The sequence below is a fragment of the Martes martes genome (assembly GCF_963455335.1).
Source record: "Martes martes genome assembly, chromosome: 11".
Classification (NCBI taxonomy): domain Eukaryota; kingdom Metazoa; phylum Chordata; class Mammalia; order Carnivora; family Mustelidae; genus Martes; species Martes martes.
In genome coordinates, this window is record NC_137899.1 from 2,503,286 (window position 1) to 2,523,461 (window position 20,176).

Below are 20,176 nucleotides of genomic sequence, written 5' to 3' on the forward strand. Positions count from 1 at the left end.
CCGGCGACTTCCTCTTCCTGCAGCCTTTCGGCTGGGGAACCCGGAGGAGAGCTTTCACGGGTCCCACCCTCCCTCCCCCAGTCATCCCCTCGGCATCACCTTTCCCTTCTCAGCCTTTCAAAAGGAGGCCAGAGAGTAGCCTGGTAATGATTTCCCCGCAGCCAGGGACTAGTTAAAAATCAAACGAACATAAACACCGCTCTGATTAGGCGCGCATGACACAGCAGGGCGGCTGATCAGGTGGAAAAGAACAAGGAGGAAGAAACCACGGAAGGGGCTGCCGGAGCAGCGCCCCAGCCCCACCCACCCCCACCTGACCTTGAGAGGGGGGCGTTCCCGCCAGGAGGGAGCGGGCCTCAGGAAGCACTTGGAGAAGACTGCAAGAAAACGGGGGAACCCAAAAGATGTACAGAGAGAAGGAAGCTCTCCTTCCCACCCTGGCTCAGCACAGGTCCTGCAACGCCCACCTGTGTGCACAGGTGTGTCCAAAATCAGCCAAAGGGACCCACTCCGCCTCCTTCCAGGCACCAGCCCCTCTGAGGCCAAAAAAGCATAGAACTGACTTGTAATAATTGGTTCCGCCACGCGCCGGCCCTGCTTCCAACGGACGTCCATTCTAACAGAGAACAAACGTGACGGTTGCTTGGGCTCCCCGGACCCTCCTCTGTCTCCCGCGTACGGACCATGCGCCTCGCCCTCTACCGTCCCGTCAGGTTCCCTTACAAAGCTGGTTCTCATCTCAGAAGAGCTAACAGGGTTCCCTGCAAGTCTCCATGCCAGGAGGCGCGGCTGTCCGGGGTGGCAGCTGTTGGGGGAGGCCGTGTCCGCAGAAGGAAAGAGATGCAGACATGTCCTCCAGCAAATGGGGTGACATTTTGAAGACACAGGCTCTATGTGCCAGGGTCCTGTGACGCCCCGGGGACGGAGCTCACCAAATTCCCAAAGCTGGGAGGCAGGAACGGGAAAACCTGTTTTGCAGATGCGAACAGAGGCTCGGAGAGCCTGCGGGGCATCCGGGACGCACCCTGACCTCTGTCCCCTCCCCGAGTCCATGCCTGCCATTCCTTGAAGACACTGGACTCCTAAAGCAGACCAGCTGCCTCGGCGAAACGAGCAATTTAATTTAGGAAAGGAATTCGCCTGGATATTTTCTGTGCAATTTCCCCCCACACACACTGCACTCCCTCCTCGCACCATGCTTCCCTCCCTAGCTCCCGACCTGGCTCCCGCTCCGCCGAGGCCCATGGGCCGTGCTGCTGGGTTGGCGGTGGCAGTTCCGTATCCCCTTTGCAGGCTGCAGAGCAGCGGGCACCCAGGCAGACCGTGAGACCTGTTCCCTCCCGAGGCGCCCACAGCCCCTGGGGGCAGGAGCTCCTGAGAAAGGGAAGGCTCCCTCCCTTCCCTGATGCCCCTGGCTGGGGATGGCAGCCCCTGGCTGGGGACAACAGCCCCTAGCTGGGGCGGCCTCCCACTGGGGGCACATGGTGCTTTCCAGCTCCCCTCCAAGTGACTCACTCAGGCCACACAGCCAAACCAACTGCCTCCTTGCCATGTCCCCACGGGCCCCACGCAGGGTTCCCAGGGAAGAAGGAGAGAAAAGGACCCATCCCTGCATCCACCTCCAGGCGCTGTCAGGCACACAGCCTGCTCCGGCCTGACCTCCTGGGGCAGAGAGGGAAGGCGCCGAGGTGCACCAGGGGGATTCGGGGCACAGGTATGTACCCTATTTTGGCTGTGGTAGGAGTCTGGGGACAGAAAGCCCTGTGCAGGCTGAATAGAGTTTGTGTTTACCTGAGGCGAGATATGCCTGGGACAAACCCAGCTCTGAAATCAGGATGGAAAGGGGTCACTGCACCACGAGCCCACCCTGCTACGGCTCCCACCCCCACCTCTCTTCTGGGACCTTCATTCCTCCTCCTAGACTGCATTATGTGCTCAGAACTCTCTTCTCCTTAAGATAACTGTCCTTGGGGCCCCTCTGTGCCCTCCTCGTGCCACAAAGCTTGCTTGGAGTTTGCCTTCAGAGTGATTTATAAGCACATCTTCACTTCCTTCCAGGCTTTCTGCCACAATCCACCTGGGCTCGGGTCCTGATTAAAAATCCTTAGCACAGGGGCACCCGGGTGGCTCAGTGGGTTAAAGCCTCTGCTTTCAGCTCGGGTCATGGTCCCAGGGTCCTGGGATCGAGCCCCGAGTCGGGCTCTCTGCTCGGCGGAGAGCCTGCTTCCCCCTCTCTCTGCCTGCCTCTCTGCCTACTTGTGATCTCTGTCTGTCAAATAAATAAATAAAATCTTTAAAAAAAAAAAATAATAATCCTTAGCACAGCTGTGTGACCTTGGGTGAGTTACTCGACCTCCCTGACCTCACTCCCCTTATCTGTGCAGAAGTGACCCGGCAAAAGGGAGTTCAAGGAGAGCCACCCAGAAATCACAGAGCGGGGATATCCTGCGAGACCAACACAGAAGTGAACACTGTCCCCGCACACCCCCTTCCTGCCCTGGGGACGGATTCTGGAATCCGCCACACTTCGGGCCTGCCTCCTCAGGGCCTAGAGCGTGGGGAGTAAGAGCATGTCGGATTAAGGAGAAGGCATAACTCAGCTCAATTGAGCTTATCCTTCGGGAATAAAGTTGAAAAACAGATTCTTCATAGAAATCTAAAGTAAAAGCTAGATTTTTAGAATAATTCCTCCCAAAGTTTTGTAAGCCTTCGTCCAACCTCGCCCAGACTGCCAGCGTCGACTGTCCCGCACATGCCTCGGCACGGCTTGAGCTGGCTTGAGCTTTCAGCAGCTGTAACACGGCGTCACTGTGGCCAGATGGTTAGGGACCCCATCTCCCGCACCTGCCGCCCGGGCTCTGACCACCAGCTGCAGCGGCGGCGATGGTCTGCCCAGCTTTCTGAGAACGGACCCTGCACAGATACCCGCCTGTGTCCCCACCTCTGGTGTCAGGCGAGTGTCTCAGGGTCCACTGCGTTGTGCAGACGGTGCACCCGGGTCCCAGCCTCTGGGGCCCAGAGAGATCTGTCACCCAGCAAGCCCACCTGGAAGGGGTGGGCGCAGAGGAGGAGACCAGGGTGAGCACGTGGGGGACCCCCACATCCATTGGGCTGGAGCGGAGATGTGGGTGATCTCAGAAGTGTCCTCCTCCTTGGGGGGGGGGGCAGGGGGAGCTGAGGGTCTGCTCTTCCCAAGTGAGAGAAGACCTTGGCCAGGAACTCATCCTTCCCAGGGCGAGCTGGCAGGGGTCATTATCTCACCAAGTCACCCACGCAGAGATCTGTCTCTCCTCTGGGGCGTGCAGCACTGCAGCCCTTGTAAACCTCTCCCGAAATGAGGTCTGCTTTTATTTTACTCCAACAGCATCCTGCATCCTGTGCTAATTAAAGACTGCCCTGCATTTGTACCGAATTACTTCTCATTCCAGAGTAAATTGAGAGCCCAAAGCGAGGACCACACTTGGGCCTCGGAGAACACGACATCTCAGCCCCAAGAGCAGACCCGCGGCGACTCCGATATGCTCCAGGGTGAGAAGGAAGCCACCCTGAACCTCAGCCCTGGTTTCTGTTTTCCGAGCAGCAGACGATGCAAGGACCCCCGTGGGCCTGAAAGGAGACTGGGCTTCTTTCCCAGGGTCCCGAAATACTTGCATCCCGGAACGGGGCTTCTCGGGGTGATCCTTGTCACCTGTAGAGTGAGCGCTGCCGGGCCCCCAGACCCAGAGCCGCCCCCCTGAACCTCCAGGCAGGAACCGCCCGCAGCAGGAAGGCAGGGGCACCTCACCCGCTGAGCCGGGCTGCTGGAAATCGCTCCCTCCGGAGCCAAGATGAGCTCTGGCCAAACGTTCCCTAGAAACAAGGCAGGCTGTAAATTCTTGGAGAAACCCAGAGTAGGAGGGAAAAGCAAGAGAGAGAGAGAGAGAGTAGGAGCAAAGCATTCCAACCGGGAAGTCTGAGCAGAGGCGCCTCTCCGGGAAGGGGCGCGCCCACCGCGCCCAGTGGCTCTCAGCGGCAGAGGAGGCCACCAGGACTCAGGGCACTCCCACCTGTCCCCAGGCTAGGCTCAGCACGGTGCGGTACAGGGCACTGGGGCACGCAGCAGCCCACCCCCCAACCACGAGAGCACAGCACCTCTCCCAGCCAACCACCCAGCGTGGACCTGGCATGTCCTGGGCAATTATCTGGGCAGCCTCTGACCCGTCCCCTTGCGGGCGCTCCTAACCACGAAAACACATTCCAGACCCAGTGGGCCAGGAGAACAGGCAATCGTGGCCGAATCAGAGCTCAACGGACCAGCCAGCCACGAACCCCCTTCCAAACCACCATGGCCTGCCGCTCCCAGAGAAGACACATACAAGGCAGGCTCTCCTCCGCGGACCGGCTTCCCAGAGCCGGCCAGGCACTCCCCGGATTCCTTAAACCCTGGAGGTCACATCTTCCCAGGAGCACCCTCCGTGCCTCTGGTTGTCTGGTTTGCGAGTCTCCCAGAAGCACTGGGCTCTGATGCAGGTCTAGGAAGCCTTGCAAAGGCCACACACACACACACACACACACACACCTGTGCAACACAGGCACACGCGCTCCCCACTTACCGTCCTTCCCAGCACCCCAGCAGTGTGACCAGGCTGCGCCCGGCAGCCCCACTCTCCCACGCACAAAGCCTTCACCCCCAGAACAGCAGCATCCCGTGCGCACAGGGGGGAGCTGTGCCTCCCCACAGGGCCCCGGCTGCCCTCTCCGGGGAACAAGACCTTCTTGGCCAAGCCTGGGACTCCCTGACTGGATTCCTCCAAAAAGGCCCATGCAATGTAAACACAAGGGCGGGGTTTCGTGCAATCAGGTTGAGTGAAATTTGAACTGTGGAGGCTGAGGAGGCGGAGAAAAGGCTTCCCGGGAGCCACTCAGCCAGACCTCAGCCTTCCAAGCCTGCAGTCCGTGCTGCGGACAAACCTCGGTCTGAGCATCCCATGGCCGGAGCATCCCATCGCGTTCCTCAAACCGTCAGCGGGAACATCTCTGCCTGGCATCCTTCCTCTCCGAGGCTGTTCCTCCCTTTCGAGCTCCCCGGGGCTCACGGCACAGAGCACATCCCGCCTCCTCGCTTTCCTTCCACCCCGCCCCTCCCGGGTTCCGCACCTGCTACCCTGGTTGATGCCCGGCCCTCACTGGGCAGCCGTGTACTGGGGCCTTGCGCTCCGACTCTGGAAGTGAGCAGAACGGCCCACGCAGACCCTCCCAGCCCCATCAGAGCCCTGACCCGTGTCGCCACTCCGTCAGCCCGAGGAGGGACCTGCCGGGCGGGCAGCCCAGACAGGGCAGCGACCACCTCCCATAAACCAGCTCTCACCGGGCAGAGAGGATCCCTTTTGTTAGGGAAGAAACACACTGTCGTTGAGCCAGAAGGCCAAGTCGATGGGGCGCCGGGGAGGACAGGGACCGGTCCACTTGCCCTCGCAGGAGTGGACCCCGTGAGTTACAGAAGGGACCACGTGCCAAGGAAAGAAATCAGAGCTGCACGTTCTCTGGAGTCCTTGGGGCCTTGCTGAGTCGGAGCATACAACCTGCACACCCACCATGTGTTCAGAACCAAGAGCTCCTTCCACACCACTCGCCGTCCTCGTGTGTGCGGCCCGGGGTGGGCGCTCTTGGCGCTTCACAGACGAGCCGTCACAGGCCTTCGTGAACGTGGTGCGACCGCACCCGCCTGACTCGCGGTATCCACGCCACGGTCAATGTGCCGTGACTTCCCAGCACTCCCACCAGAGGGTTCGATGACACGGAGCCCGTCAGGCCATCCGCGCCCACGTCTTCCGCAACGGCGTGGTCTCTGAGGCCCTGCTGAGGTCTGGACGGAAGGCAGAGGCTGGCTCAGCGTCTGCGAAGGCCTCCGACATTATAGTGTCACCAGAGTTGTGACGTTGTACACGGAGTCACACGTCTAGAGTGGGGAAGACGCAGTGGGTTTCCCAATGATCTCGTGGAGCCCTTGGCAGGGGGCACCGGAGGCTGGGGGGCCCCTTGCGGGCGGGATACAGAGAGACGCCCTACGGGAGGCCTCGGGGAGGCCCCAACCAGCCCCGACAGAAGCTTTTGGGGACGCTTCCTTGCTCTCATGCGTTGCTCACCGGGGCCTGTTCCTTGTCCAAAGGCAAAGTACCAAAATGTCTCCAGTAGTCACGAGACCAAGGCCACACGTCCACGGACACCTGGTCTAAGGGCACCGAGCACGGACGCCGGGTAACGAGTGCGTCACACTCAGTAGTGATCCAACAACAAACAGAAAAGACTGATATGTTTTCACAGCGTGACCGCCCTCAGCGCGATTCCACCAGGACCCAAAGGATCCCCGTTTCCTGCAGCAACATCCCAGGGACCATGACGCCAGGGCTACATCGGGCCACAAGCCATTGCTACGTGAACATAAAACAACTAAAAATGTGCCACCTCTCAGTTTTGGGAGGAAAACTTCCTAGGGCCGCCGAGCACCATCCCGGGCCTGTTCAGCGAGGTGAGCACTGAGTGTGCAGGGAACCCCGCTGTGTGCCGGGCAGGCCCGGGGGTCCGTCCAGATGCCTTCTGCTGATCCACCAGGACCCATTTTCCCAGCCCCTGCACCTGCCCGTCTGTAGCCCCCACTGGCCTGACATCAGCCTCCTCTCTCAAACAGACACACCTGCCACCCGGTCACCCACGTGCCAGGCGTCCCCACCGAGAAGGACCTCCTAGGAACACGGCTGCCTGGAGCGGGGACCGGGACAACCACCCCCCAGCTCTGTCCTCCGTTCAAGGGCGGCCAGGTGCTAGCCCCCAGCTCATGCACTGAGCAATCTGAGGGTCCCACGCAGCCCCCACGGCTGACACAGGGTCACACACTGCCACCAAGATGAGCCCAATTCTCAGAAGCGTCTGGCTGCTGGGCCCACCGCACGCTCTACGGTCTGGGCATGACACGGTAAACGCAATTCCAGGAACAGACACGCCGTCTCACGCTTCTGCCTCCCACCCTCTGCCCTGCCCGACGGCAGCTTCCGGAATGAGAACAGAATGAAACACGGCCATGCCCTCTGTTCTTGGACCAGCAGTGGGAATAAAAGCCTGATTACATGCAATTGTGTGTGTAAAAACCTTGTTTGTTGAGAGGTATTTTTTTTTTTTTTTAAGATTTTGCTTATCTGACAGAGAGAGACGGAGAAAGAGGGAACACAGCAGGGGGAGTGAGAGAGGGAGAAGCAGGCTTCCCGCTGAGCACGGACCCTGATGTGGGACTCGATCCCAGGACCCCGGGATGATGACCTGAGCCAAAGGCAGATGCTTAACGACTGAGCCACCCAGATGCCCCTTGTTTATTGAAATTTAAATCCAATTCCAACGCTGCGTTGTCGCAAAACAACCCTGAGGGCCGTGGCTTCCAGCTGTCAACGGCAGAACCTGGTCTCTGAGTAGGGCTCCACGCGGAATCCCCAACACGACAGATCCAGAAGGCAGGGGAGGGACGGCGGGCAGAGAGGGTCCGGGCAGGGAAATGGCCGGGGACATGCCTGCTGGAGAGCCTAGAGCTGCCGGACAGGCGGCCTGTGCCCAGGGACACCCTCCCTCTCCCCCCGTCAAGGCCACGGCCAAGAGGAATCACGCATGGCTGGAGCCGGGTTACCTGGCAACACCTGGGGGGACACACATGCATCCCAGCCCCGGCCCCACTCAGGCTCTTGCTCTGCTTACCAAACACCGAGTGAGACCCGACCCGCTCTCCCCATGCAGTTGGCCTCGCTGAAATGTCCCCGACACAGCCAACGTGCCCCCACAGGCCCCGCGTGGAGGCCACTGAGAAAGGGGCACCCTTCCTGTACTGGCAGGCGAGAGACCGGGTCTCCCCACGGAAGACACAGAAGGTTGCCTCCGGGCCCGACGTGCGCGCCGCCTTTGCCCAGCTGAGGCGCATGGAGGAGAAGGTACTCGGGAATCGATGAGCTGTGACTGGTAACAGCTTGTCTGCAGGAGTTTCCAGAAGGGGGACAGGGGACAAAGCGGTCACCACGCCTCGCACAGGCGCCCGTACATCGCATGCCCGCAGAAGTCACAGGATGCGCCATCCGGGAGATGGTGGGCAGGGCCGCTCCCACCTTCCAGGCTTTTTTCCAGGGCCGGTGTGTTCCTTTAATTACTAGGTTTGGGGTTTTGGCTTCTGAAAGCTGAATGACTTTGCCTTCATTTGCCACCTCGACGTCAATCCCCACGCAAAAGCCCGGGACCACTCACGCCTGCCTTCGTGGGCCAGAATCCCACCCGAGAGTCCGGGCCTTTGACATCCCAAAGGTGGCTTGGCTGTCCCCGTAGCAGATGCCCCGGCCATCCTTTGAGAGATCAGCAACCCCTCACCTCGCGAATACGCGTTCGTCTTAAGCCCACCAGCAATCACAGCTCAGCTGCCGGTCCCCGAGGCAGGGCGCCTGTGACAGCGTCCAAACACCGCGCTCGCGGGAAACATGCAGGGCCGGGCGGGAAGCGCCAGGGTGTGCCAGCAGGTGCAGCATCAGTGGGCGGGCGTGGTGCCCCCTCAGTCACGGACGGCGGGGGGATGCGGAGGAGGGTACAGGGGCACATGCCCGACTCTGAACACACCCGGGTCCAAGGCTGTGAGGCGGAGGCCGGGGGGGCCGAGAACCCCGGCCAGACCTGGCTGAGCCTCTGTCCTGTGTGTAGGGCGAAGCCGTGCCAGGGGCATTCACGTGGGTTACCGCCTCAAACAGCCAGACGTGGATTCTGACGGCCTTTCTCAGATGCCACCAGGGCTAGCAAAACCACGGGCTCCGAGGGCCAAGACCGCTCGCGCCCGGCTGCCACTCATTCGACTGCCTCCGACATGGCACGCATTCTGGTGACGGGATCCAGCCCGGTGTCGAGCAAACCCCCACAGGACGTTCTCTCGGTTCTGAGCACAGCGATGAGACTCTTGTTCTTCGGGTAAGACGAGCGTGTCATCGCACTGTCCTCCTTCCCGTCTGCTGCCTGCTTTCCGGGGCAGGTGAACTCTTGGGGTCCCAGGATCACCCTCGAAAGGTGGGCTGGGGGCCGGAGTCTGGAATCAGGAGCGTGAAGGGCAGGTGCTTTCCTAGGTCCAAGCAGGATGCCGGGGGCAGACGCTGTCGCACGACCCCAGCGTGCGCCTGAGCTCCAGGGGTGTGCGGCGAAGGGACGTTCCTGGCTGGTACACAGCAACGAGGCACCCATCCCTGGGAGCTCGGTGGGCAGCATGCCCATTGTGCTGCGGAGGGACGGGTCTGCCACCTCGTCTGCCGGATGCCAGCGGACCCTCCTTTTGTGAATGGCCGAGGGTCCACGTTTGCGTTGGTTTCCACACATTAAAACCGAACCACAATTTCCAAGCAGGAAAGCTTTCCAATCCACTTTGGAAACGGCAGCACCGACTGTCGTCGCTGGATGGGGAACACAAGCCATGCACCTCCCTGGCCGGCTCTGCACACCCCGCAGCCAGATGCCTCCTGACCCCACACAGAGGCACCCCCTGGCTGTCCGCACTGAGATCCGCCATCACTGGTCCCCGGGGTGGGTGATGCTCCAAACTCAGGGAGTCCTCCCAGGGAGTCCTCTCCATGTGACCCTTGGTGACATGTGGGGACGGTGCACTCACTTATCGCTGAGCGACATAGGGATGACGGTGACGGGAAAGTCACCAGGGTCTAGGGCACCACAGCCCATCAGCCCAGGCGGTGGTGCATCCCGATTTCACCCCGCTGCAGTGGCCGTCCGACAGTGCAGGGAGAGATGGGATCCACGTGCCCTCCCACAGCCCACCTTGGGGGTACCCAACCCTTGCCGACCCCACGCCAGGCCAGGTCGTCCCCAAGCCCTGGGCTCCAACATTGTTACGGGGCCCTGTGACCTGCAGCACTGTCGGGGGTCCATGGCCCACGCCCACTCAGCACCCCTGGCTTGACGACTACTCCCTGTGCAGAGCAGGGAAGGGCTCAGAGAGGTCAAGCGACTGGTTCAAGGCCACACAGCTAATGTGGAGAGGCAGGAGGCACACCGGAGTGACCCACGCTCCCCCCGGATGGGACGGTCTCGGTCACCAGGCCCAAAGGGCACAGCCCCACAGGAGACGCGGAGGAAAGGAGGATTTCGAAAAAACAAAGACAGCAGATAGAGTCAATCGCCGTGTGTTGACTCCAAGCACCGTTACGTCGAACCCCAGATCAGCTCGTGGCATTCTCACCACCGCTCACTGAGGCATGCAGAGGGCCCCCGATTCGGAGCTGTGCCACGCGCATGTTCCCAGTTCCCACACCCTCCAGTCTACTGCACGTCAGTTTCTGCATTTCCATAATTTTTGTTGGTATTTTTGCTGTTTCAAATGACCCCCCAAAGTAGGCCTCGAGAGCTGTCCAGTGTCCTAAGCAGGAGAGGGTCACAGTGTGCTTTACGGGGGACATATTTGCATCAGGGACACTTGGTTCCCGCCTGAGTTCCGTGCTGCCGGCCGAGGCGGCTCACGGGGTCCACGGGACAGATCAGGTCCAGTGTGTCCGGACGGAGCCGTAGGCGTGATGAAGTCGCCTGCTGACGGGCTTACGAAAATGTGGCGACATGAGGTTCACAAGACCCACCCGCATACTCCCCGACCCGCCCCAGGAGCAAAGGCCAGTGTTTGCTAAGTCAGGGTCATGGAGAGTGGGGGGAAGGCGGCCCCACAAAGCGGACAGTGCCCCCCCGCCGCCACTGCTCCCGGTGGCCCTCCCAACAGGACTCCGCGGGCCACCACCCACTGCTCCCACGAGAAGCCGATCCCTGAGTCCCAGCACCCTGGGGCAGGCTGGGTCTGCGGGAGGCACGCTCGCAAGCCCAGTCCAGCGAGGCATGGGTTAGTAAGGAACAAAATGGACAGTGGGTGGAGAGGAGCACAGCAGGGACAGGAGGCAGCGCTGGGCCAGCTCTCCCTGATGGTCCCCGTCCCCTACATGCCTGGGGCTGCCCGGCCAGTCCCAGGAAGCAGCGCCCCAGCCCAGCCAGCCCAGCGCAGGAGACGCTGACATCAGCCCTAACGAACCCCTCTCAGCTCACACTGCCCGACCGAGACTCTGTTTTCTGAGGCCTCCCGTGGCCCAAGCACCAGCGAGGGCCGGGGTGACCGTGGTGGAACAAAACTTGCCCGGAGGAGCTTTGGGGTCAGCGGGCTGGGACAGGAGTCCTAGCTCCCCCAGGCTGCCCTGCGTGATCTCTGACCCATTACCCTGGGCCAGCTGCACCTGCGAACACTGACGGCCCCCCCCTCCCCCGGCTGGTCTCTGGGGAACCGCTCCCTCTGTCTGTGTCATGGTTACTGGCTCTTGTAAGGAAGAAACATGATGGGGTACGTGACGTCCACACTGTGTGTCCCCCACGGCTCTCTGCTCGGGCACACCCCACGTGCTACGGAGACAGCAGCCAGCCCCCCACCGCCCGCCAGGACCCTGGACCCAGGAGGAGAGGCGTGACTGCACCCCATGAAGACAGGAACTGCTCGGCCACATGCACACCCAATGTCCCTCCCCAGAGACCCTGCAGGCCAGTGGCCCACGACGTCAGGGTCAGGGGGAGGTCTCTCCGCAACACCTGCTTCTGGCTAGTGTACATCGAGAGGAAACCAGTTCGACAAGGATCATGGCGGTTTTCTCTCCCAAATCAGGCCCCACCACGGGGGGGAGGGGTGACTATTCCTGCTGGCCGGGGAAAAGGCCCCCATCCTTCCTTGGACCTGTGTGAGGTCGCTTCTGTGGGGGAGCCCGGCAGAGCCTCTCCCCCGTCGTGACGGCACCCAGGGCCCAACGTGTCCGTCCCGAGGGTGAACGGGACAGGTGAGGCGGTTCCAGGAGCCCGTACATTTCCGCCGAGGGAGCTCCCGGGTGCAGGACAGCAGCCCGGCCACGGCCTAGCAAGGCTACGCCCACTGTGCCACCCAAAATCTCCAAGTCTGCTTTTTACAGGTTCCCCCAAACCACAGCACTGGAGAGGGGGGCTCTGGACCCCAAAAGAAGTCAGGGTTTCTGGAATGCTTGCAGACCCCGAGCAGACGGTGAGCAGACGGTGAGCAGACGGTAAGCAGGCCGCCTTCTCCGTCCCTCCCTGGCCCCAGGCGGCGGCAGCCAGACATACCTTCTCCCCCCGCACTCAGGCTCTCGTAGGAGTCCCAGCGGATCAGAGGGTCTGCGGTGTTGAAGTCCACGATCACTCCGTGGTCATTGCGCAAGTGTTCACACCCTGCGTGGGAGGAGGTGCTGGTCACAGGCCAGGCACACGGTGGCACACGGGCCCGGATGACGAGGCACGAGCATCCCAGGCGTGAGTGCCGGCAGCCAGCGCCGAGACCCCCACACCTGCCCCCACGGGTCCGGTGGCATTCACAGCATTGTGCACTGCTCTCGACAAACTGGTCGAGACCAGAGCCAGCTGGGCAGGGAGCAGAGGGACGCGGGTGCTCTGGCCACTCCGGGCTCGCAGACGCACGCGCCCACCTGCCGACACTCTGGGGAGGCCAGTGGGGCTCTGACCGCACGAGCCCTGCCCTTGACCACTCACTGAATTAGGACACTGACCTCACCAGGAGGGGACTGCTATCCCCAGCAACGAAAGCAAAACGTTCCCCTATATGGACCTCGCTGTACCAAAGAGCCATTCGCCCTGATGGTAAAGGGACAAGATCTCACTTTCAGGGCGTTTTTAGAAGAAAGGAGAATCCGCTTTGCACGTAAACACCTGCCGTCCACTGTACTTCCAATCCTCTCCAACAACACTCGATTCTTCGTCGGGGGAGAAGTAAACATTCAGCACGATCTCCCAGACGGACAGACAGACCTCCAGGGACCGAGGGTCTGGGCCCTCCCTCAGGCTAAACTCTCACTGTTCCTGGGGCCCTGCTGATGCAACCAGGCCCTGCCGTCTCCCAGCCACCCCCACCCCCTGAAACATAGCCTGTTTTGAAAAAACTCCTACGGCAATCTCCCGACACATGCAAAGGCAGGAGACTGGACGGAGACCCCACGGGACCCCCCACCCCACTGGGTGGGCACCGCGCCCTGGCACTCAGCACGCCACCTACCTTTAAGCTTCTCGGGAGTGGCGGAGAAAAGCAACTCAATCTTGCCATGATCAGGAAAACGGTCATCTGAGAAAAAAAATCACACGTCGACAGGCTCAGAGATGCAGTCGCCAAAAAGCACGGACAACGCTCTGCCTCCAACCCCACCCGGATGGTGCCCACGCCCCCGAGGTGGCGAAGTTCCACCGCTTTTCCGGAATGTTCTGTGGACCAGGGCTCAGTGTTCCGAAAGACCAGTACCGCGCTGCGGAGCACCTTCACCATCCGGGGCGTGGGGCTGAACAGGGACGGAGATGACCAAGGACCCGCGGCCACCGCACCCCGCACCCCCATCAGCCGTGGCCCCACCTTCACTCGCATTGTCCAGATCCTCCTTCCCGAACACGAGTCCGAAGCTCTGAACGGCCCCCGTGTGAAACTGCAGGCGGAAAATCACGTCGCGGGTAGCCGAGCGGTACTTCTTGTGGTAGCACTTGACCTGGGGTGGAGAGGGGCAGGCCAAGGGCCAGCTGTTGAGCAGGAGGGGTGGACGGATGGGTACCGGCCAGCCCCCCTCTGGGAGACCCCAGCCCTGCCGCGAAACTCCCCCCCTGCTTCGGTGCTCCCACGCGACCTGCACCTGGGAAGGGCATGGCCTGGGTCGTCAGACCAGCACACGTGAACCTGCTTCGGATGCAGTCCTGCGGCCCTGTTTTGGGGCTCTAAGAACTCCCCATGGAGAGGATGTTCCCCTGGTCTGAACTGTCTATGTTTCAACTTAAAACCTCTCTGTCTTCACACGAGAAGCAGGCGGTCATTACCAACTGTGGGATGTCAAATGATTATGTACGGGCGATGACGTAAAGAGCGAGGGGGACACAAGTGTGGGGAGAGACAGAGGGAGGGGACGGGGGGCGGGGGGGGGGGGTGAGGCCCCAGCATTTAATCCCCGAGCCTGGTCATCCCATGTCCTGGATGCTCATTTGAGACCTGCCCCCAGAATCACCCTGGGGGAGATGTGAGCCCAAGCTACGGTACCGCAGCCCCGGGGCTGGGGGTGCACTGGGTCTCTGGGGGTGGCTCAGGCCTCGGGGGTGATGGGCTGATGAGCAGGTTAGAAGTACCCCTCCAGGGCACTTGGCACCATTGGGGAAGGGCAGGCAGGCAGGGACCCTGAGGGTCATTTTCCACCTTAACACGGGGGCCTTCCCTGCCTAGGGGGGGAATGGATGTGGGGGCTACGGGGAGGGCTCGCAGGAGAGGACCCTTGCCAACAACCTCCCCTGTCCCCCTCCCGGCCACAGCAGGGCTGGGGCTCCTTTCCAGGGTCCGCAGGGGCCCGAGGCCAGAAGCAGGCTGGATTCTGTTCTTAGACAAGCAGAGCACGGGCAGCGGGTCCCTCTACTGTGCCTGCCCAGAAGGGAGGGGAGGCTGGAGGCCGGGGCGGGGGCTCTCAGAGGCAGCTACGCTCACGACGACGACTTCTCTAGGCCAGAGATGGGCCTCAAACGTCCGGTGCGTCAGAAAGGTCAACGAGAAGCAGCCACTCGCGCTGGGTCTAGCCCAGCAGTGCAGAACACCCCAGTGGAAGGCTCTGTATGGCCGCCCAGACAGACACTCCCACGGAGGAAAACTAAAGCCCCAGGAGCCCCTGGGAAATGCGCCCTCTGGGGTTGTTTACCTCTGTGCTATCTACAAGGAAACGGTCTGATAAATACACGAAAAAATGTGAACAGCTGGTCTGGGGAGCGTTCGGTGCTGACAAACATGCGGGCCGGCTGCTAGGGACGCGGGCCCCGGACTCCGGCCTCTGGCCCCCGGCCCCGGGCACACGCAGCCGGCAAGAATTCTGGAGACACGCGGCAACTGCAGTGTGCTGGCTCCCAACAGCACTGACCCCACTGACCCCAGAAGAGACCCCTCCAGGGTGGGAGGAGGTCTCCGGTGCCCCCATCTCTCCAGGAGGACGGGCCTGAGTCTGCCTTGAGGGTGACATGGGGATAAGGGGGGATCCAGGCTCACACTGGTCTGGTTCTCCAAACTTCCTAATGCCGGGGGAAGCAAAGCTTGAAGCCACAGTACCGGGAGGTCCATCCTGCGGGAGGCAGCCCAGGCCGGCCCCACTGTCACACCGCAGGAAGGAGCGGTCCCACCAAGCGTGGCCACTGGGGTCTGTGCGCAGGACCCCGGGTGAACCAGGGGCACCACGAGTGCTGGGTAGACCAGCCCCCACCAGCACAGTCCGGTCTCTGGGGCCTTCCTCCCGCCCGCCCGTAGTGAACAGGCTCCTCCTCCAGCTGGTTCCCAAGGGACAGCTCCTCCTCCCCCGCACCTCCAGGCCCTACCTTCCACAGGGACCCAAGGGGCTCTCTCTGCAGCTCACCGTGACTCATCACAGCTGCCCCCACACTCTGTGGCTCAGAGCCACCAATCCCAGCCCCCCCCCCAAGAAGTGGTGGTGGCAGAGGTCACCGCACTTGGGGGCAATGGAGAGTCAGGGATGGGGGTCACCTTCCGTGGCTGATTGCTGGGACACAGTCACCTCCCCAGGCCGAGTGTGACTCTGCTGTCTGCAGACATTCCCCTGGACAAGGGCTCAGAATGGAGGAGTGACCGAGCTCACCGACACAGAGCAGCCGCCCGGCGGGGACACACGCTGTCCCACGGGGTGTCCGTGGGATTCTCCCCCGCATGCTGGCTGACACCGAGGCTCCCCACACACCTCTGCGTGCTGCACAATGAGCTCCTCCTCCCACAGATGGGGTGGCACCTGCCGAGCCCCAGCCCAGCCGTCCACCTCGGGAACGGACACCAGATGTCTCCAGAAGACACAGACCACGGGCGCGTCCACGCACGAGGTCCGGGCAGCACTGCCCATACAGCAGCTCCGATCCTGAGACAGGATCGACCCGCCCACTGGGAGCCCCCCGGAGTACCTGACACCCCATGTAGAGCCAGGAACCCTACACCGCCCAAGCCAGCAGGTCTGGTTAGCATCGGCAGCCAGAGGCCAGCACCGAGATCTCCACACAGGGTAGAAAGAACAGTCAGCGCCTGCTGGACAAGAGCGCTCCGAATCCCCCCTTTAAGATCTCAAGTACCGACAGCATTTCGTAAAGGTTACAGGGACCAAGGTCTGGAGCGCCCCCTTTGTCCCCTTCGTCCCCGGGCGTCTGCAAGTCTCCAGAACGCAGCAATCCTGCGCCTTCAGGTTTTAGAACGTGACGTCTCAAACGACCCAAGGGCCGCAGCCTGGCCCCTGCAGGAAGGGAATGACGTCCGTCACGTCAGGCTGTCCCTGAAGCCATGGCGGGGCACACGGGCGTCACATGAACGCCACGACTCGCCGGGAACTCGCACTCGGGGAAGGTGCTCAGCCGGAACATGGACTTCTCGGAGGGCACAGTGGGTGCTCGAGCAGGGGACCCCACGATTATGTGACGAGGATGAAACCTTCACTCTGGGTCAACACACAGGAGAACCAGGTGCTATTTTGTCAGAGGCCAGAAGCCTCAGGAGAGGGGGCGTCGGAAGGAAGAACAGCCCCACGCGAAGGTCCGCGGCCAACCCCACTTCCTTCAGTCTTGATGCAACAAGCCGGACCCCTCCGCTTCGCCTCGCCTTCTTGTGTTGCCTAAAAACCCACCCAGGCCCCCGAGGGGACTGAGTGATGGGCACGCGGGAGCACGGCCCGCCGGGGCCTCGGTCCCCGCAGCGCACGCCGCGTACAGCTGGTGTCCTCCTGCGTGACGGAATGGCCCCTCAGACGAGCTCCGACCCACCGGTGCCTGCGCGAACAGCCCGGCCTGACCCTCATGCCGCACGGGGTGTTTGTGTTTCAGACGCTCAGCGACAAGAGAACAGCACCTGGCACCGAGGGGTCAAAGCCCCGGGGGCACCTGCGCCCAGGTCAGAGGTCAACCCGCAGCTGTCCCCTCCCCCCAGGTCATCCGAACGCCCAGCTGCTAACAGGAGTAGCAAAAGAAACTTCGTGCCCCCAACCCCCGCTGCTGGTGGCCTGTGGCTGCCGGGACAGGCCTCGGGGAAGGTGTCTCCGCGGAGCACGAGCTGCAACCGCGCGCTGAGGGGACCGAGACCTGGAGAGCTCGCTGGAGAGGTCAGCAGGCGCCCGCCGTGGACCAGCACACAGCCACCACGGAGCTAGGACCCCAGGACGCACCGAGACCCAGCCCGGGTGCGGGAGAGGCCTGGCACAGGACGGGAGAGGGTGTGTGCACGGGAAGTCCCAGGGCAGCACAGGGACGGGCGCGCGGGCGTCTGGAAGAACCACCTGCCAGAGGACCAGAGTCCTCAGAGGGAGCGAAGGAGGCTTCCCGAAGGCCTCCCGCACGAGGGCATCGGCAGTGGTGCTGTGTGTCTGCAGCGGCCCCCAGGGAGAAGCTGGGCCCCAGGAGTGAGCTCCCAGAGCCTCACAACAACGAGGACAAAATGTAAGTGGCCACAGGGTTTGCACTACGGAGACAGCAAGACGGGGCACGCCGGACGGGAAAGTGTTTATGAGCCCGTCAAGGCCCTGGACCCCGGCCAGGTCCCGCTGCATGGGCGCCCACAGCATTCCTGAGCGAGCTTACGTAACAGCCTGGCCGCGCTCACCACGGCTCTGCCCTCCTCCCCGGGGACAGCATGTTTACTGAGCACCTGAGGCCCTGCCCCGTGGAAGGGGCGGACCCGGGAGGTGGGGGAGCCGGGGTGCAGAACGAGGGCGAGGGGGCAGGCTGGCTGTGTCTGGTGGTCAGACGGCGGGTGGCTGCTGCCCGGCCTCACCGGGAACAGCACCCCCACGGGCCCCCCACCTCGAGGGGACGACAAACAGAGCCCTGGTCTCCCCAGCAGGTCCCCGGCCCCTCAGAGCCCACACGGCCCGATTCCTGCAAAGGCGGCCCCCGTCGTCTCTGCGAACCGGCCTCCACATCGCATCCCGGGGGAGGAAAGGGGACAATCTATCTGCGCGTGCACCCAGAAAATCAAGGAGGAGAGCACACGCGGGGCGAGCTGCCTTCTAGGAGGATGTGACCCAGGGGAGCGACCCCCGCCCCCACTTCCAGAGAACCTGGAGAGAACCCTCTGCTGCTGTCGATGGTAAACCTACAAACATCGTCTCTGCTCCTCTGCATCCTTTCCAAGCGGCCACTGCTACCACAGCTACTGCCACATTCCCGGGCGGAAAGGACGACACCTGAGTGCATGGGCCTGGGTGCGCAACGGCCCAGGAAGCTATTCCCCGAGCACGGTTCCGCGGAGGTGAGGCTCGCCCGTGGGCTGACCCTGCACAGGGGTGCGTGGGGTGACCCCACGCGGCCATGTGGGGGTTGGGCAGAGCCACAGTGCGAGGCTCTCCCCCGGCTCCTAGGGAGATGGGAGGGGGGCCATGGGAGAGGGGGGACAGGTGCTCCTCCCGCCTCATGCTGACGTGAAAGCCGGGGCCAGCCCACGTGGGAGGAGGGGAGGCGGCCCACGCTCTGTGTTCTGCCAACATCGGGGAACAGAACTGTGCGTCATCTTCCTCCCTGGATGACCCCCAAGTGGATTTCGGGGATCCAAACCCCCCGGGGGTTCAGAGCTGCAGCACAACGTGGGCCCCACAGACTATGACCTGAGCATCTGGACTGCCCTCTGGGTCGCCTAGCCCCCACGGGGCACGTGATGTCGCTGCTCGTCTCGCTAGGACAGGTTTGCTTACTGCACACGGGAACCATGGGCTGGATCATGTCCCCCCCAAATTCAAATCTCGGGGCCTGACCCCCAGGACCTCGGCCGGGCCTGTATCTGGAGACTGGATTCTCACCCAGAGGTGATCAAGGTCAAAGAGGCCACCAGGATGAGCCCTGCTGCTCTCCGGCTGCGGTCCTGTAAGAAGAGGGACCAGAACACGGACACGCATGGAGGGACGACCCCGTGAGGCCCGGGGAGGAGACAGCCGTCTGCATGACCAGGAGAGGCCTCGGGGGGACCGGCCCTGTCCCGCCTGGATTGGGGGTGTCCAGCCTCCAGACTGGGGTCAGTGGAGGTGTGCTTTTTAGCCCCTGGCCTCCGGAGGCACCTGGGGGCTCAGTCGGTGAAGCATCTGACTTGGGCGCAGGTCATGATCTCAGGGTTCTGGGATCGAGTCCCGTGTCGGGCTCCCTGCTCAGTCGGGAGTCTGCTTCTCCCTCTGCTGCTCCCCTGACTGAACCCCTTGGGATGTCATTTCTGGGAGCGGTACAAGGACACGTCACCCCGTGTGATGGAAAAGTACCCCTTCCTGGCCGCAGCCCATATCGTCCTCCTTCCATCTGATAACACGGCGGAAAGTGCAGCGTGTACAGAAATGAATCGTAAACACAGGAAGCATACATCAAACTGTCGCCTGACCCTAAAAATACCCAGGGTGGGGAACGCAAAAAGGTGCAGGATGACACTGGTGTTCCGGAGGCGAGCAGCTCCGAGGAAACCAGCTGGGGAGTCTTCTCTGCCAAGCTCTGCGATGAACACAGAAACCCGCAGACGGCGGCTCCCTGCGCGCCACAAAGTGTTCACCCCGAGACCCGCGGCCACAGGACGCCCCAAGCACTGGCGCTGTCCTGTTCTGCACCCACTCACACGCCGTGGCTTCTGCCTCCAGTGCCCAGGGCCCCGAAGCCACTGCGCCCGCTCACCTGGGAGGCCGCAGGGGGCTACGCCCAGCAGCAGGGGTCGGCACACATCCGGGCACAGAATCTCCATCACGGATGACATGTGACCCAGACAGCAAATTCACACTTGGGTGTCTGGGGGAGATGGGGGGTCCCAGAAGCCTGGGCTGGTGGACACGAAGGGGGACCCGGGATGCAGGTGCACACATAAGCACACATAAGGGCAGCTTGGACCTGCAGGGGGCACGGGGAGCAGCTGGTGCACTCAGCCAGGGGCCAGCAGCGTCGCCAGCTGCAAGCAAGGGGCCCGCCAGGCTCTGAGGGACGGCCAGGAGCACGGCAGACTGCAAGCCAGGGGCCAGGGGAAGAGAAGCCTCCAGCAAAGACAGAGGTGTCTGCCAGCACAGGGTCTCTGGCTGGTGGCCTGAGGCTAGGAGAACGGGAAGGAGGAGATCCAGAGAGATCCAAAAGG

General features: G+C 62.3%; 1 protein-coding gene across 4 annotated transcripts in view; it reads right to left on the minus strand.

The window, feature by feature from the left end:
- The window catches only part of TNS3 (tensin 3), a 161,788-nt gene that overhangs the window by 65,578 nt on the left and 76,034 nt on the right, over positions 1–20,176 (minus strand). For all 4 annotated transcript variants that reach the window (XM_080819043.1, XM_080819040.1, XM_080819041.1 and 1 more), the window contains 3 exons: positions 13,442–13,571; positions 13,094–13,159; positions 12,151–12,255 (listed from right to left, as the gene is read on the minus strand). In XM_080819043.1, the coding sequence (XP_080675169.1) occupies positions 12,151–12,255; positions 13,094–13,159; positions 13,442–13,571 (301 nt within the window). The remainder of the gene's footprint in view (positions 1–12,150; positions 12,256–13,093; positions 13,160–13,441; positions 13,572–20,176) is intronic.